This window comes from Clarias gariepinus, chromosome 9 (assembly GCF_024256425.1).
Source record: "Clarias gariepinus isolate MV-2021 ecotype Netherlands chromosome 9, CGAR_prim_01v2, whole genome shotgun sequence".
Classification (NCBI taxonomy): domain Eukaryota; kingdom Metazoa; phylum Chordata; class Actinopteri; order Siluriformes; family Clariidae; genus Clarias; species Clarias gariepinus.
In genome coordinates, this window is record NC_071108.1 from 2,424,500 (window position 1) to 2,451,354 (window position 26,855).

Genomic DNA, 26,855 nt, shown 5'->3' on the forward strand with positions numbered 1-26,855 from the left:
ATTCTGAGATTTTTGTTCATTAGAACCCCTCAAGGAACCACCATGTTATTGGGTTTAATTTGTGGATTGTCTTGAAGCCGTCTTTAAACTTCACAGTTTTAGTGCTGACACTGGAGACTCCTTCCATAAACACCAAATAAACACATTAGACCGCACAGAAAACCTCACCATAGTAATTATTTAATTACCCAAGCGACACATCTGTGTGAATGAGCTGCTACTATGCAGGATCAACACTTTTCGTCGTCAGCGTAATTACGCCTGTGTAAGGTTATTAAACAGGCGTATTTAATGCGTGTAATATCCTTACGTTAGGTGATGTAAATCTCCCCGTATTCACAGACTGGTTCCCAAGGCAGCGTTTGTGCTTCCATTCCTTAGGCAGTATACACTGATTCATTTCAGCGGCATGGAATTAATGTTTTTGTGCCACTAGGATTTGAAAATTAATTATATTTTAATCATCAAATTTAATGTTTTAAAGTTCAAATTATACAAATTGGTTTGTGAGGCAAGCTGATCTGGTTTTCCTGTTGAACTATTAAACTTGCCATTTCTAAGAGTAATTAAAAGTTAGCCAGGTTGGTAAGCGAGGTTTGTTGCTAGCAAGTGGTGAAATTCAATTCTTATTTCAGCAGAATTAAAATTTAGAATTTTGTACTTCTAGTTGGAAAGTACAATTGGAATTCATGTTCATCATTTCATTCAGCTTCAGTCCATGTGTCATTTGTTAATTCATTTTTCAATATAAAACCAAATATAAAACAAGAAAGCCACTCGCTTTTTCAGTATTTGTTTACAACCACAAGATGATTTCTGATTTTGTGCTCAAATCAAAAATGAAAGGAAAAAAAACATAACATGCACTCACATTCCATTCCAAACAAGCTTTTACAAGCTCTACACCAGCATAACAACTACACTTTCTACAAAATGATAGTCTTAAAATAATTATAATAATTTTTTTTCCAAATGAATACCTTGCTGAGTACAGAACTGCCACTGGGGCCAATCAACACTTAAGAAGCTGTTGTGCCGTGAACAGCTAAATGGGAATTTATACAAATCAAATAATTTTATCTGCAAATATTTTTTTATTTAATTTAGATATTTATAATTCAAAATTATCAACATTGATTCAAATGAATTTTATTCAAATTAAGTGTAAACCTGAAATTTAAAAGTGGAAGAATATGGATTTTCAAAATGAGTTAAAATGAACTCTCACACCTTTAGAATTTAATATTAAAATTCTGATTTTAAACACCACACCTAAGCGTGTTAGAAATGCATTACACTGGCACAATTTCAGCCAATCAGTAGTCACTAAAATTACTGGGTGAATCTGCATGTGATTTGCTAAATTTGTCCCAACACAACTTTTCATTTTTGACGTAGGACCGTGTTGGAATCGAGCATGAGTGAATTGAAATTTACCTTGATATATTTTATATAACTTAAAAATGACAATTTCAACATAAAACACCAAAACTTTTAACCAAACAGTAACAAAGGCATGAAATACCAAATAAATTTGAATCTTGGTGAAACAAATTTTAATTGGATTTCTGGTTCAAACTACATCAGAAGTCTTCAAAATGCAAACGACTGGCACTGATTGTAAAATCTGAATTAGTTTGGTGAATTTAATTTTGCCCATCTGATTATCTTCAAATTGTATCTTATTGAACGCTACAAAAAAAAGCATGAAATTCCTGATTTACAGAAAGAAAATCCAAACAATAACTATGGCTAAAAAAGTAGTTTCTAACTTATAGTATTACTAATTTTAAACATGACACATTAAGAAAACATCTTGCTCCATTTTTACCAATCAGCTTCTACTAAATTTATTAGATTCATTAAAAATTCATTCAAATTTTGGTCGCACAAACTATTCTGGAATGGTCTAGAATAGTTTTTAGGTAAAATCTATTAATTTAGTAATGGGAATTACTTGCTTCAGCTGAGTAATATGGTGGTAAATTGCCCATAGCTAACATTTCTTTGTAGTTTTTTCTCATTTTAATGATTATTGTTAATTAAACTTTTTTTTTTGACATGAGCCAAATATTGACAACTGGCTACTGAGTTTTAACTATTGTGTAGTGAGTACTGAGTAGTGAATAGTGAGTATTGAACATAGTAGTGGTTAACCAGCTGCTGTCCTGCAGGCCCTTTATTTTGTAAAAAAAAAAAAATCTCCTGTCAAAATTATATTACTGATAAGCTGATTTAGGAATAATTTGCTGTAGTATTTTCTCTTTTTTTGTATTTTAATATCATGCATGGTAATTAAAAAGTTAAACAAGTATAATGTATAAGGTGAACATTTTGACACTGGCACATGTCTACTTAATAATAATAATTTAACTTTTAGAAAAAGGTTTGCAGTTGGAAGAAAAGAAGAACAGTGACCACAGACGAAAAATCTCAGAACCGACAGTCACGGTGTAAAAATAGTGAAGGCAGGTTAAAATGCCTGAATCTGAACAGCAGACAACAGAATCAGATGTAGCGTTGGCCTTTTTTTTTTTTTTTTTTGGTTTTACGCAATATCTGACAAAAATGAAAAGATAAAGTTAAGAATAAAATCACCGCTAGCCCTATTAGTTTCATAACACACACTTATCATAAAGTGAATGCACTTCTTACATGTGCACTAATGAACCTCACAGTTATTTCCAGAAAAGCTAATTAACCCATGTTGCTCCACTTAGCATGCTCTAGCCATAAATCGTATTCTACTCGTACTGTATAACCCTGACTTTAGCTACAGTGAAGATACATTGTAATATGTCATATAAACAAATCTCTACCAAGCTCGAGGTGACCTCGAGGTTTCTCTCGGAATATAATACACTTTCATAATCGTCTCAAGTTCCTTGTACAGTCAGGTCCAAATGTCTGAGTGCAATAAAGCTAAGGAACACAATCTTGTCTAATTACATTTCTCTATAAGGACTTTTTTTATAAGAATATCAATTGAACCATGTTCGCACTGACTTAGGGCTATAATGATGATAACGCAAATATCAGCGCTGTTGAAAGATGGCAGGAATTAAAAGTAGACAAGTACCCTTACTTTTAGCAGAACATAAAAATATCCCAGAGTAGCAAGATATTAAGAGGACTTCTTATTAAAAGATTAAAACCTTCGAGAAGTTACGGCTGCTCGGCAAACCTCAGCAAATGTCCCACAGCCATGCTAACTCGCTAACAGGTGGGAAAACATCTTCACGCAAAATGATTTCCCTACAAACTAATGAGGTAAAATTCAAAAATAGTCAGCAATTAAAAGATAAAAAAAAGAACCAGTATTAAAGAAATAAACCTGATGGATACATTCCAGAATATCCCCACACAAAGCTAGCTGATTAACATTTCAAGTTAGCAGGTAACATTTCACAACCATGCTAACTAGCTATACTCAGAGAAAATTCTATAATAACTAAAATTGAAATTGTCTCATAGCAAAACTTGCTAGCTAACATTAGAGTAAATCCCCTGTTGGAGGATATGCCCGTGCAAAGTTAGCTAGCTATGATAAAAATGGGGGTAAAAGGTTAGATAGGTAAGATAAAAATAAATTTTAAAAACTTACAGAAAAGGTCTAGGTAGCTATATAACATCAGATACCATCCCATTTGTTAAAGGATATACTAATATAAATACTATATATACTAGCTATCAATAGAATATATCAAATTAGCAAGATAGGGAAAGATTTTAGTTTCTATAAGAATTTTATAATATTAATAAAGCTAGTGTAATGTGATTTTTCCATTACACTAGTTAACAACATTTAGAAAATGTTTCACAGGAAAAACAACTTTAAGCCGATGCTAATATAATAGACAGTTATCTATTTAACAAATGTTCTGAAATGTGCCACATCAAACTTGTTAGCTAGCGTAAGACAAATGTATATTCATTAGAAGAAACACTCATCCCGAAATAGCTAGCTAGCTCACATTAACTTTCCCAAGAAAATCTAATCTAATTTTGCTAGTTTCTTTGAGAATATACTGTACAGTGTAAACATAGCTAGCCAGTTAACAAAAATTAAATATCCCAGGAAAATCAGCTAGCTAACTTAACCGGGTTAATCCCTTTTGTTAAGGGATACACTCATACAAAGATCTGACCAAAGTTAGGAAATATCCCACATCTGACTCGCTAGCTATAACATCAGAGAAAATTATATTCATCAGAAAATATACTAATATGAAGATATCTAGCTAGTTAGCGAAGAGCATTCTGAAATGTCTCACAGCTAAACTAGTTAAAGAAAGGTTTATTTGTAGCTAGCTAGCCATTTATCAAATGTTAGGAATTAGTTAGATATCATTACAGAAAGGGGTATTTGTTTGAGGATATCCTTAAAAAACATATTGATATATTTATCCCATATATTTTTTTTTAATCTCATGGCAAAACTTGCTAGTTAACGCTAAGGGGCAATTTTGCCTTAGCAAGTTAAACAAAACTACTCAGTCAGGTACATAACGTTTCTTGTTTTAGACACTGTCGTGATGTTTCAGTGCTCGAAAAATAATAATAATAATAATAAAAAGTTTAGCAGAACGGGTAAATATAATTGCACTCAGACCTTTGCACCTGCTGTCCTACGTTCATGCTAGCAAATCACAAAGCAGCATGTGGCTGTTAAGTTTTTACACATGCGCAAGCCACGATTGCAGTGAAAAGCCATGTGTAAAGATTTTCGCAAGTTTATGCAATCTGTTAGCATAGGTCCTAAAGCGTAGCACGACAAATCCAAACATTTCTATATATATATATATATAGCTTTTAGTGTTTCTAACGACTGTCACTTGCCAGCATGAACGAAGGTTAGCATATGCTCAATGGTGAGCTCTCTCATTACAGGAACCTAACACTCTCTGTGTGATCTGTGTGAAAGTAGAGAGTAAGTGTGAGTGTGTGTATCTGTGTATGTGTATGCATGCAGCAGGTCCGATCCTAAATCCCACTCCAGATGGAGCTCTCCGCAGGGATCGGCGGCACATGATTGCTTCCGGAGCTCTCCGCATAACCCGACGCTTAAAGATCAGAGACGGATCAGTGATGTCTGAAATGTGATGGAGAGATAAGAACAGAGTGACACTTTAATAAAAGGAATTTTAAAGAACGTAAATGGATGAGGTGTCAGCATAAGACGTGAGATTGGTCGGTCCAGAAATCGGACGTGCTCCGCACTTAGTTTGTGTGGTGTTTTTTTTTTGTTTGTTTGTTTCTCAGGAGGCAAATAAAAGTTTGGTGCGTGAGCAGTATGGTGGGAGTGTGGCATGGGAGAGGGTAACGGAAAACAGGAGTCGTGCGGCAGGGTCAGTAGTAATCGTCGTAGTTTTTGGGGTTCAGGCAGTACAGGATGGCTCCTCCGAACGAGAAGATGGTGGCGCCCCAAGCCAAGCCATAACCCCAGTTGAACTCGTGGTATATTCGCAAGCTGATCGTCTCGATGAACTTGATGGGGAACAGGACCAAGCTACAGGCCTGCAGGACAACTGTGGGGTGAAAAATAACACAAAAAGATAACATTAATGTTTGCTCTGATATTTTGGTATCTGACTATAAATTTGTAGCTAGCTAAAAATAATCTAATATAATATAGTTTAAGGAGTTTAATCAGAGGGCGAACTCTTGTAACAAACTGTGTCATAGCTTACAAGGCTAAAAATATCTAGCTCTAAAGCTAAAGACAGGAAAGACACAACTCTTGACTATATGTTCACATAAACATTTACACGTGGTCTTATGTCATTTTAATGTGCATTCCTACTCTTTCTGTTTGATGCATGACAACGGAAGAAATACTGAGCCCTTTTGGTTTCATCTTATCCTGGACTATACTGTACGTTAAAGAGTAATGATAAAAATGATGCAAAAAATAGCTTGTAGGAAGGAAGTAGCAGGAACCATTTGGTTGTGCTGCAATTTTGGTTTCATTTGAACAATGCAAAGAGTTTGACAGATGTAAGTCGTTCAAATCAAAGCCAAACTTTAAAGAGCGGCACTTCATCGTGAGGGAGGAGGAGGGAAAAGTAGGCTGGGAATAAAAAAAAAGAAAAAAAAGAAATAGAGTAATTTTTTTTTCTCTCCTCCGAGGAAAGTCATTGGGATTGTGATGAGCTTCTGAACAAAGCAGAGTGACTTCAAAGAGCATCAAAAATCCACTTAAAAGAAATATTTTTAAGCGCGCGTCTGTGTGATTAATTCGAAACGAAGAAAGAGTAATTAGTGAAACAGCTGTGTGCCGGGGTACGGTGCTGAGACAAACTTCCTGTTTCCACTTTTTCGCTCGCCCCGAGGACAAGTCCCAGTAGGCCGTTCTGCTCCTTAGTGCACGCGCCCTCGCCGAGAGACGGATGACGACGCGTCTGAGTCGTGAGCACGTGTGTACTGGTAAAGCAAAGGTTCGGCGAAGGAGCACATTTACATAATTCCTGCCTTTTCTCCCTTCATAACCCATCAACCAAGACACAGTCTGGCCTTTTTTTTCTGGGGTTTTACTATTTTTTACAACTGGGTTCTTCAAAACTTGCTGAGCAAAATTAATTGTGATCATTTCTTACAGGATAATTAAACCTAGACTGGATTAATTTAGCTAGATTGAGTTATCTTGGATATCTATGTGGTGTCGTTTGAACTTCAGCTGGCAGATTGATCCTTTCATTTTTTCCCTACTTTCAGCTAGTTATATGTTTTGGAACAAAATGCACCAATCAGCATCAGTATTAATGATTTATTCAAATGGCTACCATCAAGACTGGATCAGCACTTATTGAGTATCTATACATCTAAATATGTTTCTGCCCATATCACTGGATGATCTTTTTTTCTCACTTGAAGAGAATTCATTTGAGCAGGCATGGTTCATTTTCATAGAAAAAAATAATCATTATTATTATATTCATGCAATTAGCTTATGGGAATGGTAATGGGATTAAAGCTCATATCCTTCTACTAAGACTTTAATTAAAAATATCTCTCCATAGACCTAACTCCACACAGAGAGGATTTTTTTTTTAAAGAAGAAAGTACTTTTTTTAAGACCTCCTATATTAAACAGCTTATAATATTAAATGTAATGCATTTATTTAAAAAAATGCACAATTTAAGTAAAAGTCTTCCAAATGTCGATGTCATTGAGCAAGTTGGAGGTTGCTTGTCTCTTTGGCAACAACGTCCAGGACTGTTACAAATCGTTACCGATCCAATGCGGCTAAATTCACACTTGTAGAGCGACTGCTGCCAGTCGATCAGAAACGAGCGTGCACCTGCGGCGAACAGCATGACAGCGACGGGTCTGTAGAAACGCCTCCTGCTGCACGTGCACACGGACACCAGGGCCACCATGAAGGAGATGAGGATGAGGAAGGCTCCTCCGTGCAACAGTGCCAATGTGGCGATCTGCCAATCTGCAACACAAATACAAACACAAACACAGATCACGTTTACTGGAGGGATGTGAATCTTCAGGCCGACTCTCTGAGTCATTGATTCACGGTTCGATGATTTTCATTTTGATTCACATGTGATTTGTAGTAAGATGGAATCAATATCAGTGTCGAACAGTGATTCGATTCAACGATTCAAACTGAATGTCAAAGCAAGATTTTTGATTGTGCAGAATAACAGACCACAGTTCTGGAAGTAAAAACTCCCTTTATTTCTCTATATAATCCCCTGATACACTAATGCACCCAGTGTTTCACTAGTTCTTGGACACCATCAAGGTAGAAAGTTCTCTCAGTACACCGGAGTCATGATCTGACTGCCTGTCTGATTCACATCTGAAACGCCGGCCCCCCAGGAACTCCTTTAATCCGTCAGTGGTGTTGGTGAATCTTTGTGTGTACAGATGTGTCTCTTCTGCAAGTTATTGACTTATATTTTCAAGGCTCAAGCGTTCCACTCGCTGAATGTTCAAGGAAATGACTGCAGTGAGCGCCGAGCCACCTCGGCCGGGATCGTCATTCTTTGCACCGTTCACATGTTTCACTGCGGCTGAGAGTCTCATCACCATACTGTGCTTGAAGTCTTCTGTAATTGTCAATCGCTTTTACACTTTCATTCGCCAGAAAATTCATCACAAGTCCTGGATTGACTTGAACGCCTGTTATAATGAACCTGATTCATTTTGTATTTCTGTTTGTATGTGTAGCTGTACGGGGAGAGTGATGCCTTCCTATTGGTCGCCATGTATTTACATCATTCCTGGGCGTGCACGAAATGTTAGAAGCATCTGCAATGCCTGTATGCGTGTGTGTGTGTGTGTGTGTGTGTGGTTGTGTGTGTGTGTCCTTCCCTGTCTGAACGTTCCTAGTCGTGACAAGCCAGCATGATCAGCAAATGTATAAGTGACACCTTTGAAACCCCCTTCCACAATGCGTTCTTTGTCCGTAATCCTCTGTATGCTATTATAACAAACTTAACACTTGTTCTGAACGACTCCGCCCACCTGACTCTCGTATAGCTGTTTATTAATCCATGATGATGGTGAAGTTTGACACCGGCTAGGCCTCGGTTTCGGGGTGGCTCCTGGATTTGTGAGCTTTTGTCGTCTAGTTTCGGCTTTTCCACATATGGACGCGTTAACCTAGAAGTGTGTCAGTGCGGCAGAACGAGCTCGGTGTGTTAAGCAGCTCTGTGGACGTCCTGGGTCGGTGAGTAAACCACTTGCTTTCGGCTAGATCAGCTGGTGTGATGATTATAACTGACACGTGATTCGTTCAGGGGGCGGATCGACTGCGACTGATAACAAAACAGTGAAAAACATCAGTTTGGGCCAGAATTTTGTTTCTAATTGAAACATTTTATCCTAAATGATAATGACGTTATAAAAACATGGAAGACTGAAACCAGGACAACAGCTGAAAATAAATTCTGATTGATCAGAACATGCTGATTAATTTTATATTGCAGTACTGTCTGTGTGTGTGTGTGTGTGTGTGTGTGTTAAAGATTTCTACTGCTGTCAGCTGTGGGCGTGGCCCTCCTAGCATTCCTTTAAATTGTAGTTACAACTCTATTTAAATGAAGTATTATCTGTATGGAAATTAGCTGATTAATTTATATTATGTCACATGTCTCCTTGTATATCTATAGTTTTATATTTTAAAACCTAGTGTGTGCCTCTTGCTTTAGAAACGATGATGCATTATAACGTATTAGAGTGTGTGTCCGTCAGCGCTGTCTTCATAGAACATTATAGACCAATCAGAATTGAGAATACACACGGCTGTAATAATAAATACATATAAACCGTATTAAATACACTTCTCTCTTCGTGCACTGATTAACCAATAGAACTTTCTTTACAGTATGTCTCCTAGAGATAATAATTTGAATAACAAAATGAATTAGGAAGCACATCCCGAGTTCGAACCGCTTCTGTTAATGTTAGTGAATGCATTAAACCTTTATCTGAAGGGTATCCATATGCATAGTGCTTTTATAACACATTCATAGTAATTATGTAAATATACATAAATAAAAGAATAGTTGTCTGTACATTGGTCAAAAATTGTCTTCTTCAATGATATCTTTACATTCCATAAATTGGAGGACGCGAAACCAGTTTCTGTCTGTTAGATTTTGTCGCAGCATCACGCAAAACCTGAAGTTTAATCTGCACCATAAATGAAATCTAAACATTGAGTAAAAGTGATGTTATGAACAGTTATGTGTGGGATTTAATAATCTACTGTAAAATAATCTACTAATGCGCTACTGTCTCAATGTAAACAAACACCTGCACCAATAGATATTAATTAGAAAAGATAAAGTGAATATTTTTACTTTGGCTGAAATAACAGTGCTGAAGTGGTATAAGTGAATTTTATCACGCTGGAGTGGTTTTAAGACAAAACTTCATTTTTATCCTTTTATCTACTTTTTCCATTTCTCATCTGTGATTCACTCTCCGATTACCGAACAGGGAGTGTATTTGTCTGAGCACCAAAGAAGGACAACTTAGTGTAAACAAGGCGTAAGATACTCAACCTTACAGAATGGGATTTCTTTGTATTAATAAGTTAGACAGAGAGTTCTGCTGTACAGAGAGACACACAGACATGGACGTGGGCTTCAACCTGAAACCTTTATTTTTAGCTTAAACATTTAAACTATTTCTACAAAGTCTTTAACCATAGTGTTAAACCAGCGTTACTTTTACATAAGTATAGTTTTTCCGTTGACGTATTGAGATTCGTACACACACGGCGCCCAAAATGAACAGATTCAAGTAAAAGTTTCACTAGTTACTAACAAAAGTAATATATTACACTAAAACACTTTCCTTTTGTATCACAGTTTTGTATCACATTACTCATCACTGCTTATTAGAGCATAAACACTGAATTACAATATTTCCAATACAGTGTTTTATTTATGAAGCACACACTCTGTGCCAGATGTCAAAGAAATGATTTTTAAAGCACTTTATAATTTATACCAAATTCATAACACTCTACTGTACCTGTACTGTATACATTTTCTCAAAGTGCTGTTGTATAAATAGACTAACAGCTTGCAAAGTACGGATTCAAATTTGTTAGTTATTTTAAGATAAACAATTAAAATCATCGTTCACGCGGTGACATACAGTACGCTTTTCCTAAATCCTCCAGCATCGCATTATAAACTATTTGTGCCATGTTCATTAGGGGACTCGTGTACATACGCTGCAGATCGCTAATAATTGTTTGTAATGAAAAATCTACCAGCACTGATTTCTCGTGCTATTTGTATCTAAATGAGATCTAAACGTAGAAAAGGACTTAAGCGCATATTTCTGTTACACACCGACATCCTGATAAGGCGCAGCTCCGTCCTGAAACACAATCGAATAAAAAAAAAAGGGAAAAAGTTTATTTGTCCGTCTCACGGGAACATCCTGGTCTGGGAATGAATGTGTGTTTTGAAAGAACAAGGAAAAAAAAAAGAAAGGAGGAAGAATGTGTGCGGTGATACAAAGAAGTAAAAAAAGAAATACGATCAGGTTTCAGAGTGAGAAAGGCTGCATGGGTATGGATGGATTACACGGAAAAGGATAACAATAACGCTGTGTAATTAACCACACACACACAGACAGAGTGTGTTTTGTGCCTAATTGCAAAACAGTGAACCTTCTTGCACCACTGAGAGCTTATCACTGACTCTGTTCAGATAAATGGGGCGTTGCATAATGGATGCTCCATTCCTTCTCTCTCTCTCTCTCTCTGTCTCTCTCTGTCTCTCTCTCGCTCTGGCTTTCTCTCCGTTTCCCCATCTCTCCATCTGCGTTTTATTCAGAAGCACTCTAAAGACACTCGACTTGGAGTGGGGCCTAGAAATAGCACCGAATCCTCCACGGAGCACTGACAGGGAGCGAGGGAAAGGGGGGGTGGGGGTGTTGAATAAAAAAAGAAGAAGAAGAAAAGGGGGAGATGTCAATGCATGAGAAATGCATAAGAGCAAACGTGAAATCTCGACGGCTCGCCGCTGGAGAATGTCAACAGGCCATGAGTAGATGAGGGGGTGGTGCGATAAAAACAAAACAAAAAAAGAGGGAGGGTCCGAGACTGAATTCTTGGTTCGTAATACAGAGTACAAACAATACTATTCAGCAGCGTCTGAGCCTAATCTGACCACATGACCATAAGTATGTACATTCCTGCGGTGATGAAGGAACGGGTTAAAACAACAACAAAAAAATAAATTACAAGCGAAAAAAAAATGCCTTTTGGTGATATTTCAAGATTGAGAAATCGTACCCCGAGAAACTCTGGGCTCTGTGAAGCAAATGCAAATGCAAAAAGTTTTAAGGGAATATATTTGCACAGAAGTTACAGTAAATGCAACAACAACAACTTGAGGGAACGTGGACTCAAATCACAGCCCGGTTCTCCAGCTACGGATTTAGCTCAGGGTTTCACGGCATTAAATAATGAATCAGCACATTTCCAGCTCGGCTTTAGTTACAAAGCAACAGACTGTAAAGCAGACATCAGTCGTCCTGACGTGCAAAATGCCTTACACTTCAACGAGCAAGATATCACTTCATTAATTTACTTTGCTAATTAGGTCGCTACGGGTAATAAAGCGGTTAAAACCCAATCGTTATGGTTTGGTCTTTTTTTTTTTTTTATCAGCCTTTACACTGATTCAGATGCTGACTTATAGAAAGATATAAATACTAATGAATGTCTGCACAAACAAATGTATCTAGGCTAACAGCAAATGACACAAACCCCATATACTATGGTTTGCGCTATTACATGCCATAATATAACATCGTTTACCATGGTAGTACTACGGTGTGTACTACCATACAGTACTTTGGTCAATACTATGGTACTTATTGGGTGCCACAGCGCCTATTAAAGATCAGCAGGTATCTAATATGGTTTGTTTGTACATACGCCGCAGGTCTCGCGACAGGCAAATCCACAGGCAACTACACCTCAGGCAGATCTGCGGTCACCCTCACGCACGGTTGCTAGGCAACGCTGCCACAAGGTAATCAGGAGAGATGTGCCGACACCTATATATGCAATGCATTGTGCAGACATTTGTTCACACCAGGTATGAGAGCGGATTCATGTCACTCTGGTATAGAAAAGTAAAGAAAAGAGAAAAGTGAAAAGAAAAGCGGGAAGACTGGCGAATTTTGTGTTTTTTGTAAAAAAAAATATTTTTGTGTGGAACAAGACCCCGTTATTTCTGAATGTAAAGAGTCTACCTGAAAGTGCACACAATCTCTCCTGCAGCTCACTCCCCTCCGATGGCCTGCACTAGGGCTTGTATACTAAACACAAACCCCACCCCGCCTCCACTCATAACACTAAATCCAACATATTACATAGGTTAGTACTGTATACACTACTAGTATGGTATAGTACAGAAAGTACCATATTGAATACCTGCTGAACTTTAGTAGCCACTATGGTACCCAATAAGTACCATGGTCTTCACCAAAGAATAGTGCTTTGGAGAGTACCATAACGGGCAAAATGGCACTGCTAATGTTACTATACCAGAGTCAGTGCAAATACCATGGGGATAGAAATACCAAGGTACCCCATTGACAACAATTTTTTAGTACAATGATAAAAAACATGGCACCATACTATAGGACCTTGAACATAATGCTGCCTATGATGCTCAACACCAGTCACCCACTGTATGGAGCTTTTGCCAAGCAGAAGAGCATGTTCAGTGGCAGACAATAATAGTCAGGAAATCCTTTGGTCCTAGGGCCATACAATGCTTTAACACTTCTTTACGGTGCCTGGGGACTTGATTGGGATTCTGGGTCAGACGGTCTCTCAACCACTACTCATCCTCAGTTACACAAAACAGACTGAGTGTTCGCAGTCGTATCTATTTATCATCTCATCATGTCTCCTCATCTGCATTGACTCTCATTACCTCAGTCTTGCACCACTCACTTTCTGCACTGCTGTCACTTTCAGTTGCTGAAACACAGTTGCGAATCTTAAATTGCACTAGTCTATCCAGTAATATTCATCCTCATACACCTACATTTGTACATATTCATTTCACACACCTAAAGGATTATTAGGAACACCATACTAATATGGTGTTTGACCCCCTTTTGCCTTCAGAACTGCCTTAATTCTACGTGGCATTGATTCAACAAGGTGCTGAAAGAATTCTTTAGAAATGTTGGCCCATATTGATAGGATAGCATCTCGCAGTTGATGGAGATTTGTGGGATGCACATCCAGGGCACGAAGCTCCCGTTCCACCACATCCCAAAGATGCTCTATTGGGTTGAGATCTGGTGACTGTGGGGGCCATTTTAGTACAGTGAACTCATTGTCATGTTCAAGAAACCAATTTGAAATGATTCGAGCTTTGTGACATGGTGCATTATCCTGCTGGAAGTAGCCATCAGAGGATGGGTACATGGTGGTCATAAAGGGATGGACATGGTCAGAAACAATGCTCAGGTAGCCCGTGGCATTTAAACCATGCCCAATTGCCACTAAGAGGCCTAAAGTGTGCCAAAAAAACATCCCCCACACCAGTACACCACCACCAGCAGCCTGCACAGTGGTAACAAGGCATAATGGATCCATGTTCTCATTCTGTTTACGCCAAATTCTGACTCTACCATTTGAACGTCTCAACAGCAATCGAGACTCATCAGACCAGGCAACATTTTTCCAGTCTTCAACTGTTAAACTTTGGTGAGCTCGTGCAAATTGTAGCCTCTTTTTCCTATTTGTAGTGGAGATGAGTGGTACCCGGTGGGGTCTTCTGCTGTTGTAGCCCATCCGCCTCAAGGTTGTGCGTGTTGTGGCTTCACAAATGCTTTGCTGCATACCTCGGTTGTATCGAGTGGTTATTTCAGTCAAAGTTGCTCTTCTATTAGCTTGAATCAGTCAGCCCATTCTCCTCTGACCTCTAGCATCAACAAGGCATTTTCGTCCACAGGACTGCCGCATACTGGATGTTTTTCCCCTTTCACCCCATTCTTTGTAAACCCTAGAAATGGTTGTCCGTGAAAATCCCAGTAACTGAGCAGATTGTGAAATACTCAGACCGACCAGTCTGGTACCAACAAAATTGCTTAAATCATTTTTCTTTTCCATTCTGACATTCAGTTTGGAGTTCAGGAGATTGTCTTGACCAGGACCACACCCCTAAATGCATTGAAGCAACTGCCATGTGATTGGTTGATTAGATATTGCATTAACGGGAAATTGAACAGGTGTTCCTAATAATTCTTTAGGTGAGTGTATATCATATCTTGTTTATATATATTATGATATATATTATATACAGTATATATATATATATATAGAGAGAGAGAGAGAGAAAGAGAGAGAGAGAGAGAGACACATATATGTTACTCAAAAGATTATTAATAACAACAACATGGTACATATGTTACTACTATGGTACATAAACAACTATAAATTATTATTTTTGAGAGTTTCCTGATACTTGTTCCATTGTACCATACTATAATACATTGTAGTACCATGCATTAGTACAGTAGTACATGTACCGTTGTACCAAAGTATATACCACGGTAGTAGGCTACACCTACCGTAGCTGTGTGTATGTGTAACGAGATAAAAATGGATAAGAGCGTCTGCCAAATGCCTAAATGTAAATGTAAATGTATTCTATCAGCAAATACTTATCATGGTACTGTCAAAAGTTCCATTGTACTACATAACATGTCCCTAAACAGTACAGTGGTACAACTCCTTATGCTAATATGCTAATGTTCACATAAAGACGAGGCTTGATGATATTTACTGTACTTACAAGCTTAAAAGAAAAAAAAAATAAATAAACAAACACTAAAATTATTGACAAACTTACATAAATTCCCAACTATGCATTTTTTTTGCCTCTAATAATTTGCAGCCTTATATAATAAAATTGCTCGAGTTCAAATTGCGATTAAAATTTTTAAGGATCTTCATACCAGTTTGTTATTCAAATTTTAGCAAGAACATTGAACATTTGGAAATACATTATATATAGTAAACTAGTTAGTAAACTTGTTCATGTGTGATACTCGAAATGCTAAAAATTGCTGCATTAGCTTTGAAATCACGGGATTAGAATTAGCCAGAACTGCTAGCTGAGGTAATGTTAGAGAGAAGACATGAGGTAATTTTTAAGTTTTGAGGTAAATGTTTTTTCTCGCCTTTCAAATATTCAAATAGAAATAAAATGTTTGTTATATTTATCACAAGAAGCCAGCATTCTGTTTTTTAATTAATGTTTTTAGTAACATAAAAAAAGGTTACATAAAAGTTTTTTAAATGTTCAATTATTTCAGTTTACACTCCTTCTCAACAAGCACAATGGAAATTTCCACAAAATGAAAATTCTTTTAAACATTGGCTAGGTACTGTATTTAGCTAGCTGTATCGACTCACAATCAAACACAGTCAAAGCTGCACAGCAGTTCCTGAGAGACCAGGTGTAAAACACTTTATTAACACTTGCTGAGATTAAAGATGGATGTGCAGAATAAACAGGAATTTTTCAATCTACTTCTTCTTTTTAGCACTGCACTGCTAACAGACAAGGGAAATAAAGAGCGTAATGACTCAGATGCTAACCCTGTCGCAAAGCAGAAATCACACTCCCGTGCCAATCACAACAACGTTCCCCCCGAAGATGCCTGTGCATGAGAAAAAGATTTTGTGCTCATAGATTTTCAACCACAACCGCTATTAGCATGAGATATTAGCAAAGTAGCCAACAACAGCAAATTGGGAAATAATGCCTGGAACTCAGAGTTTAGTTGCACATTAGCATGAAATGAGCTTTTGTAGGCATTGGTTGTTCCTGTGTAGTGGTGTCATGTTCGAAACATAAACCAGAGACAAACTAATGTGGCATTGAGGGATGTTGGCTGTGCCAGATATTTGAGGCTTGGCTATTCAGCGTGTGTGGGTTTGAATCAGAGGGTTAGGAGTTTGCTCGTTCATGGGGACTTGGTGTAATGGTGGACAGACTTTTAAAAAATTTGCTAATATTTAATAACCAAGTTTTCTTTAAGGAGAATGCAACATTGTAACATTTTTGGAAGGAGTCTCCAGTGTCAGAGCTTTATAACGATCAGAAGTAAAGCTGTAACTGTAACTAATAATCATTGTTTGTAGCTGCTATATTGTAAGTAAGAACAGGAAAGTTTCCACAACGTTAAATGTATCTACAAACTAATAAAGTGTAGCTATCACGTGCTGTTCAATCAATCAATCAACCAATCAATCAATTTCGATCATGTTTTCAATAACAGCATGACCTGCAGTGTGTTATTACACACAATATAGAGCCAATCTTGGATTTCTAAATACTGTTCTGTTTTAAAGAAAATAAATATTTTTATACACTGTATCTTTACTGTTTATGTGTGTGTGTGTGTGTGTGTGTGTGTGTGTGTGTGTATGTGTGTGTCTCAACTAAGGAAAAAAAAAAATCTTGTACTAGGATTTCCCCTACCGCTTACATGGTATGGAAAATGGGAACTACAATTTTCATGACTTCAGTGAAACATGGGGGTAAATAAAGCTCAAAGTTATAAACCTGATCATTTTAGAGATGTGACCATTTAAGAAAACAGAATTACTTAGGGTTACTTTTGTGGGTCGGATGTAGTGCTTCAGAAATGAACTGTAGTTGCTGCTTTCTGGAAATTTGGACCAACGGATAAAAACAAATACAGGACGTGACACAGGAATTGTGTTGAAGTTGTTATATTTATTATAAAAGTAATTATTTTAGCCTGTTTGACTCATCACACTAATACCTTAATAACTCAAAAGCAAGTCAACTTACACACAATCTAAGGAATAAAATACACCCATGACTGTAAAAATTAACCAAAATATACAAATAGTAAATTGAACAAAAAGTTGGGGTTATTTTCTACATTCTACAGCAATACTGAAGACAAAACAATGAAATAACACTTATGACATTAGGACATTAAGCAATGACAACAACAACAACAACAACAACAACAATCGGTTGTTATTTTAAGACATGAAGGTCAGCTGTTCTGGGAACAGTCCTTGCAAGAACAGTATTGTCAAGATTAGAGCGTTTATGAGCTTTACAGATTATAAGTAGCAGACATGTCTCAGTATCAATTGTTCAAAGGAGACTATTGCATATTTTGGATGCCTTCAGCATTGTTTTACAGTTTAGAAAGAAATAAAAAGCAGGAAAGACCATGGAGTTATAAGGATAGGGATAGGGTCCATCCACGTGCCATCCACTGACGGAAGCTCCCCACCCTGAAGAGATATCCGTTGTTTCTATGGCAGTTACTTAAGGGCCGGGTTGCCAGTTTGACACTCGATTGTAATTTACATACTACGGTCAATTTGGGAACACCAATTAGCCTAATCTGCCTGTCTCTGGACTGTGGAAGGAAACCGGAGTACCAGGAGGAAACCCACCAAGCACGGGGGCATGCAAACTCCATAGGCCACAGTGCTAACCACTAAGATGAAATTGGAAGGGGTGTCCAAACTTTTGACTTTTTGTAAAATATATTTGTTTACTTGGATGATTTCTTCTGGATTTTTCCATCCAAGCAGACTGACGAGAACATTAGCGCTTCTACACACACCACAGGCTACAGTTATTGTTTCATTTATCTGCATTTCCGTTCCTATAGAACACGCATTGTAAAACCGTACCAATAAAATAATGCATTAATCGGTCTAATCAGTGTGAAAGTGTCCCAAAGGTCTATTTTTCTCTCTACACTACATTCCAGTTCTATTTTTATCCGTCAGCAGGTCCGGTAGCCTGAAGAAATGAACATTCCAACATTCTTTATTTCCCCTGAGGCCGGAGCGAAATTGCTGTATATGGCATCATCATCCTCAGTGAAGATGAATCTTTTAAAAAGTTAAAAAAGTTGTAGAAAGAGACACTGAACATCTCATTAAAAATCGTTTTCATTTCCCATTTTTTTAGCCTCTACATCAACTATAAAGCTCAACCTAAAGACGACATCATTTCCCCCACCATAAAGCACTCGCTCTTAATATGTGATGCTCGTAAATGGTTTCGGGGTTCGTGCATGGAACATAAACGAGCCCACGTTATCATATAATGGTCACCATTTAGCTTTACGACGCGTCTGTCAGTACAGGAAGTCATAACAGACCCGATGTCCGGGTCTGAGCGCTCTTGAAATGTTTCTTAAAATCACAACGTCTTTGAAGCACCTTGAGACGTGCGCTCCGAGGAATCCGAGCAGAACGAGATCTTATCCGAAAGGGAAAAAATGGTACAACCCTGCAGGATCACAGAAAGGGGAAATACTGATAAAAATCTAAACGTTAATTAGTGAAATCTATATTTCATCTATTTACTGCGACGCCCTCCGGTCCCTCAAACGGAGACGTCTGAGAGCAGGAAAAAATAAAAATATGCCAACATGCATGATGAAAAAAGCGATGAGAGTGAGTCACGATGATGTGAGATCCGTTCCAATATTGTTCTCGACGCACCCTTGGTTGGGCAGACTTCCTGTCTTGGGTACAATCAGCACTTGTTTAGGGTGCCAAAACTTTCGCCATGTTTTTCTAAAGGTCTCCTTTAAGGTTTCTTATCAAACCAGGAAAAACGTGGCGGATAAATAAAATAAATATAATCTAAAACTACAACCATACTATGTAATAGTTATATAATGTATTGATTTATTTTTTATTAAATTAGATTTTACATTTTTATTAGGGATGCACCGAAATGAAAATTCTGGGCCGAAAACGAAACCAAAATTTTTGGATTCACTTGGCCGAAAACCGATACCGAAACCGAAAATGGCTTCATTAAAAAACGTTTAAAATATTTTCTTTTTGTTTGTATTAAAAAAACTACAAATTAATTAAGCAATCAAACTTTTATTGATAATAAATAACAGTAAAAAGGCTGTTTAACAATAACAAAACTAAATAAAATTTCTTTCTGTAAAATATTGCAACTTTGCTGTCCTCATCTGAAACTTTGAAGTGCTTCCAAACCGCCGACATACTCCGTGTTTGATGCGTAATGACAGCGCGAACGAGACGGGAGGATGGAAGAGGCGTGGCGACAATTTCGGCTTTTATTTTCGGCGCTTTCTTACGTTTCGTATTTCATAATATAAATTCATAATGCTATTTCGGCCGAAAAATTTTCGGCGGCCGAAATTCCGGTGCATCCCTAATTTTTATAATAGATGTTTAATGTTTTAGATAATCCTAAGATCAAAAATTAATTCACTTACATAATTTCTTTTGTAAAAAAAAACAACAAGTAACAATTCATGACCTGACAAGATGCCGAAACAGCTAGCTAGCTTAACGCGCAGTTCCTCTGACAGGTTTGTAGATTTGTAAATAATTTGCATTTTAATCCTGATTGGTTAAGAGCTGTTTAAATTATTTTGTCCATCATCATCATTTTACTTTTAACTATTTAACAAAGATGATTTTTTTTTTAGCTAGCAGACACATTCTGTAGTCATCCAGGAACAATTTGCATATCGATCCTGATTGGTTAAAAGCTGTTGAATTTATTTTCCTTATTGTCATTTTAACAACTGTTAAACTGTTACCATACCAACCAAGACTTCTGTCAACCAGCTAGCTAGCCTATCACACAGGTACTGTGGATAAGGACTTTCAAGAATTTTGTTGTCATACATCGATAATTTGCATATCTAATACATTTGGTTTATCTGTTGAAGCCCCGCCCATTTTTTTCCAATCATCAGAAACCATCCAGGCGATCCAAGTGTCATTTAAACATCATAATTAAAATGTCACGACGTGGATATTTTGCACTTGTGTGTGGTGAGGGAAAATGGACGGGGGTGTGTTAAAAATAGTCCTGAAACAGGGACAGGTCCACACACACACACTCACACACACACACACAGACTTGTAGAGAACAGAAATTAGCTTCACATATGCCCTTCACATTCTGCGTCAGCACAAAAAGTACATTCTCACACACTCCAACCAAATTCCTCTGTCTTGTGGTGTGTGTGTCTGTGTGAGAGAGCATATTAATGCCTTAATTTATTAGTTAATCCTTAATGCAAATAAATCTCTCAGCTAAACGTCTATCCAGGACAAGCCGTGTAGTCAGCGAGTCGATACAGGAGTTCAGGAGAGGACCGCGTTAGCCGAGCGGTAATTGCAAAGCTAATGAGATTTGTTTAATGCACAGCGTATGACACACGGGGAAAATACCAGAATAAGTTTAGTGACGGATTATGGAGCGGCTCAGATCGATAAATCTCTGGAGGAGTGGAAATGGCTCCGACTCCGGACTCTGTCTCTGCCGCTTCAGGAGTTTACGTGAAGTCAAACAAAACTTTTATTGTAGTACAAAAAGCAGAAAAAAGGGTTTTTTTTCCCCCCACAAACAACCTTTAAACCTTGGAAACATCTGAAACATTCACTTTTCTTATCCATTTAGGACCGGGAGCCACGTCAACCTGCGATAACAAAGTGTCTTAAGTTTCTTTAACTCGGTGGGAAACGGGCCACTTGTTGCCGTGGTAACTAATCTGCGTGCAGACCAATGTCTCGGGGGAGTTAGCATGGCCAAGTTAGCCTCCCTTCTCACTGAACCCTGACAAAAAGCCCATTTTCAGGGCAACAAAAGCAGAAAGAAATCCCAGCTGGGCCTGCTGTGACATTCCCACATTGTCTGAGAGCAACGACTGGTGAATTAGAAAGAGAGCGAAGAACAGAAAATGAACTAGCGATGAGTGATTAGCACCTGCTGTAAACATTCAAAATATTCATTTTAAACCACACTAAAAATGTGACATGTTTAGAAGACTTCATTTGTCTTTTAAGGGGAAAAAATTCTTGATGATGTTTTGACTTTGTAAGAAATTAATTTGTTTGTCTATTCATTGCGCACACGGTTTAGCTAACAAGGTGAACTAATTTCATTCACGGGACTGTTTTGTATTGTTAACAATTGTAAAAAAGTTGCCATTGCTAGCTTTAGAACTGAACTGCTCAAGATAGACAGACCAGATATAGCTACGCATGATCAAATTAGAGCCAAAAAAACGAGGCATCCTGCTTAAAGTTTGTTCAGTATTACATTTTTAGGAGCAAACTTTAAAGATCTGGGCCATATCACTCCTGAGATACGGCCTCATTAGGGTTAAGTCATGGTGGTGTCCTGGCAGCCAGATTTAGAGGAGTTCACAGCCATCATTCCAGGCTGTTTTGTGGCCCATCAAGCAGTGAATGGTCCGAAACGTCTCTTATAGCCCTTGCTTAAATTCTGCCACAGTGAATTATCCATTTAGGGTCTTGTTCTGGACTTAGAATAAGAGTTATCTTAGAATGCACTGAGATAAAAAAAAACTCTTCACTTCTGAATCATTGCTTTTTTCTGTTATATCTTGCTTGCTAATTATTTTAGAGACAACATGAAGACGGCCATTTCAACCTTGATTGGTCAGGAATGCGTTAAGGAAGGGTGTGGCTCAGTACTCAGGTCTCTCAGAAGTGAACTGCTCTTAAAATACCCTCATTAGAGCGAGAGAGTTTTAATGCATCCTCATTTTTTTATTATATAATCCCACAACACATTTTAGATACTTAACCTTAACTCTCATTTCAGAGGATGTGCTCAGCCATACATTTCCATATCCTATGTTTTTTTTATCCTTTTTGTTAAAGGTTAAGTCAACCCTGACTTGACAACTCAATGGCTAAGGACGTATATGTATATGAATACGTATATATGTAACTATATACTAATGATTTTATATTATTATAGAATAGAATAACATAATGACACTGTTTACATCCGAATCGTCTCAAAATTACTGATCGATGCGCTGACAGACACGGAGATGAGCTGCTGTAACATGAGATGCTCTCATCAATAAAGCAATAAAGTCTGACACACATACACACACACACACACAAACACACACAGATACACAACAGATATCATGACACTGACGGCACTCAGCAGGACAGCGTACTGTTTTAGTCCCTTTTTATAATTTCGACTGCGAATATTGTTCCAGAATCTGGCTTCTGTGCACGAATATATTAAAATTAAATTCATTAACTATTTTAAAATATATATTTTAGCAGAAAGTTATTAAATATCTGATCTATAAATAGATATTCAACGCTTAAGTCACACTGTAACTTTATACCTACATCAATAAACTCGCTCCCGACACCGGAAAACACAACAATATCCATGAAAACACGAAATCAGCATTACTGCTTAAACCGTAAAAGATTAAAAATAAATGTGCAACAGTATTTGCTTACAGGTTATATCGATTTAAAGAGAGTAGAAAGAATTTGAGTCAGGTTGTTTAATAAATTTCATCAATAATGTGCCTTGCCTTAAAACATACTGTATTAAGACAAAATTACAGCACTGAAAGACCAAAATGCTTATTCTATGTTTTTTTTGCAGTTTTCAGTCACTACATTATCTGCTTTAAGCTCCGCCCACTTCACATTCATTCTGGTCATGTCATACCTTACTGTATATCCAAGAAGGTTTCATGTCCTGAAATAATTTCATCTATAACTCATGATCAATACAAATAATATTTATAAACTAACATGTAACATTTTGGTTATTAAAAATATATAAACACACATACCCTATTTTAAAAGATACTACAAATGAAATGTCAATGATTGTTGGATTTTTTTTAGAAAATGCATTTTTTTTTAACATTGCATACTATTTTCTTCATTTAACAAAAAATGAAGTAAGAATTCATTAAGCATACAAATTAATGCACATTTAAGTAAATAGAAAGACTCGTGTATAAACAAATCACATGATTTTTTTATGTTTTGAGGGAAAAATCGAAATGTTTTTAATCTTAAATTTTTTATCTTATGATGATTAATACTAATAAAACACTTAGTTGTGGATGATGAATAAACAATTGTTTCAAAGAAATCAACTCTGTTCATCTGCAAGGTCTTGCCTTGGAATAAACAAGTACTGTAAACAACAACCATGTTTAAAGATCTTAAAGCATTCTTGCGTTGCTTTTGTCACTGAAGCTGCTCGATAAATTGTGATAAAACGATCCTGGCGTTACTTTAATACTTTTTTATCATGAAATCTATATTATGTTTCATTGTATTAAAGATATCCAGGATCAAAGTGCATCATCCGGTTGCTTTGTTTGGTTACAGTGTGTGTGTGTGTGTGTGTGTGTTGCGCTGGCTCACCCGTGTTCAGCGTGCTGCTGCACCGCCACGCGTTCTCTCCGCTGGACCTCCAGCAGGACTCCCACAGGGACAGGTAGTACTGCTGGTCGGCGGTGACCCACGCGGGGCTCAGCACGGCGCCCACATCCAGGCACAGCGCGAGCAGCACGCACACCAGGCCCACCAGCTTGAGGGGCGTGGGCGCCGATGAGGACGCCGCGCCGCGCGCCTCCTCCGTGCCGCTCGCGGACGAGGCCATCAGCAGCGGGGGCGCGGCCGGGTCTCGCGCTCGGGCTCGCGGGGCAACGCTGCGGTGCTGTTGCTGCTGTGAGGCTCCGCGCGCGCAGGGAGTACAGGCGGAGTGAGAGCGCGCGCAAGGGTGGGGGAGTCAGGCGGAGGGTCGCGCGCTCTGAGCATCCGCACTGCACATTACTGAAGACAACACACACACACACACACACACACCGCGCACCTGCGGGGTCCTAAAGCCCGCCCACAATGGTAGACCTTCTGTCCTTCTCTCTCTCTCTCTCTCCCTCTCTCTTATACACACAAACACACACACACACACACACTCTCTCTCTCTTTCTCTTTCTTTCTCTCTCTCTCTCTCACTCACACACACACTCTGTCTCTCTCTCTCACACACACTCTCTCTGTTTCACACACTCTCTCTCTCTCTTTCTCCCTCTGTCTCACACACACTCTCTCTCCCACCCTTTCCACTTTCTACATCTCTATCTATCATTCTATCTATCTACTCCATGTCTCTTCTCTTTTCTGTTGCTTTTTTCTTCTTTCCTCACCCCATTGTGCATTTCTCTCATTCTACTCACTTTTTCCCTGTTTCAACGATCTCTTCTCTCTTTCCTCTTTTCTTTTAATGTTTTAAATGTAATAACACCAAAAATACAAAAAACTAAAAAAATTACTGCTACTATTACTACTACTACTACTAATAATAATAATAATAATATTAATAATAATAATAATAGTTGTATGTGTAATAAATAAAAAGCCATAAAATCAGGTCTATGTAAAAAAAAAAACTTCTGCTTAAAATAGCTTTCTAATTTTATTTGTCATGTACACAACCATACACAGTTTAAAATCCGGTGAAATGCTTACACGACGGTTTGTGACCTAAAATGGAGTAAAATAGGAAGCTTTTACTGACCAAAAAATGGAGATGTACAAATCTATAATTTTACAGATTTACAAGTTACAATAAAATAAAAATAAAATAGAACTATATCAAATATATTAATTACACAGAATGTCCAAAGTGTATGTGTCCAAAGAATGTGCAAAGTGTAATTATACTCAGAAGTATATATAAAAAAAGGGGGGGGGGAAATATGGTGTGTGGGTGTGACAGCAGCGGTGTGAATGAAACATGAAGTATGGAATGAAATGATCTGTGTGTCAGCAGTAACTTTCAAAATAAATTTAAAAAGTACCAACATTAAATCCATTTTAAGGTGCCTTTTTCTTGTAAATAATACCTTAGTCATAAAGTTGACTGTTGCAATTGTTATTACATGCTAATAAGGGCCTTAAAGTACAGTATTTTAAAGCAAGATCTATTCTAGGAGAGCTGTAGCGCCCCCTGTCGCTATTACCATCATCCTCATCATCGTTACTAATACCATTATCATCATCAAACTGATGCTGAAGCTGATGTGGGTCAGATGGTTCAGTGTGTTCAGTTTTCTTCATTCTGACTTTATTTAACTCCGATCCTAAATGGTTCTAAAAAAAAAACGATGCACAAACTAAAGCTAAACAATCAGTAAACTCTGCTTCATATGATGATCTTCATGACATTAGTGGATTATAAGGATGCTATTACACATCATAGTTACAGCAAAAAAAAAATTCTTTATTCTTTAAGTGCAAACTGTTCAGATTGGAGGAGGTATAATCTCTGTATAATCTCTGCTCAAGTGTGTGTGTGTGTGAGGGTCGACTGTGTCCTCTGGCAAAGTCTTAAAGCCTCACTGATTACCGATTGCAGTCAGAGAGGAAATGTCCCGAGGGGGGGTGGGGGGTGCATGCTAATTAGTGTTAGACACTTCATCAAGTCGTCAATATTTATACCTGGAGAATTCCTACTCAAGAGGATTTTGTTATTCAGCAAATATTTTTTTTCCTCTAATTAATAAAATCCACCTTGTTAACAATTAAGCCTACACTAATAAAGGGGATAACAGAATATGTTTTTATATGCCTGTGTGAAACAGCTGTACATTATTCGAGCATCTTATAAAAAAGAGCTAAAAGAAGTCAACACACTACTCTTAATTCTTCAGGGTTGGCAAAGCTGACGGTTTTCCTCCGTGTCTGGGTGATTTAGATCATATCATTATACCTTCTTGCTTTCTAATGAGGTTAGTGTTGGCCTTGAGGACGCAATCTGCACTACAATGTCTGACTAATTGGTGATATTTTTATATCATCTTTTTAAATAAATCATTCACTTGAACAGACTCCTTTTAAAATAATCTTAGAAGTACTGTTATTTCTTTTATTTCATATTCCTATTCCTCTTTATCAATGTTCTGTTTTTAATAGAATATTTTTCAATGTTCTATTTTTTAAGTGTTTCAAATTCATTAAAAAATTGTATTCATCATGTACACAACCACACACAGTATGATATGCAACATGTGTACTGTGCAGTGGACAAATGTTTAGTGTGATTAGTATTTTGGTTTGCTCACAACACATGTTTGAAGGAAACATAGCAAGTGCAATCAGTTAAGGCCAATGTGAAGGTCTGGTTGAGAGTCCCTATAGCCTGTGGAAAAAAGCTTTTCCTCAGTCTCTCTGTGTTGGCCTTCAGGGAGTGGAATCGCTTTCCTGACCGCAACAGAGAGACCAGTCTATTGCAGGGGTGATTGAGGTCCTTTACTATCTTCCTGGTCTTGTGATGTTTTCTGTCAGGATGCTCTCTATGGTACAGAAATAAAAGTTCCTAAGCACCTTAGAGGGCAGTCTAAAGTCTCTCAAGCATCTGAGGTGGTAGAGACGCTGCTGGGCCTTTTCCCCACGGTGTTGATGTGACAGGACGATAACAGGTCCTGCGTGATGTGAACACAGAGGTATCTGAAG

The 26,855-nt window shown here is 37.7% G+C and overlaps 1 protein-coding gene across 1 annotated transcript; it reads right to left on the minus strand.

The window, feature by feature from the left end:
• Nucleotides 1–1,539: 1,539 nt before the first annotated feature.
• tmem47 (transmembrane protein 47) lies at nt 1,540–24,259 on the minus strand. Its single transcript, XM_053503600.1, has 3 exons — nt 23,763–24,259; nt 7,302–7,442; nt 1,540–5,528 (listed from the first exon to the last, which is right to left on the minus strand). The coding sequence occupies exons 1-3, from the start codon at nt 23,998–24,000 to the stop codon at nt 5,350–5,352; spliced, it is 558 nt and encodes a 185-aa protein (XP_053359575.1). The 5' UTR covers nt 24,001–24,259; the 3' UTR covers nt 1,540–5,349.
• Nucleotides 24,260–26,855: the final 2,596 nt, after the last annotated feature.

Coding starts and splice junctions, on each gene's coding strand:
- tmem47 (XM_053503600.1), bottom strand. CDS start 24,000: ATGGCCTCGTCCGCGAGCGGCACGGAGGAGGCGCGCGGCGCGGCGTCC. Junction 7,443..23,762: donor CAGCAGCACGCTGAACACGG/GTGAGCCAGCGC, acceptor TTTGTGTTGCAG/ATTGGCAGATCGCCACATTG. Junction 5,529..7,301: donor TGTCATGCTGTTCGCCGCAG/GTGCACGCTCGT, acceptor TTCACCCCACAG/TTGTCCTGCAGGCCTGTAGC.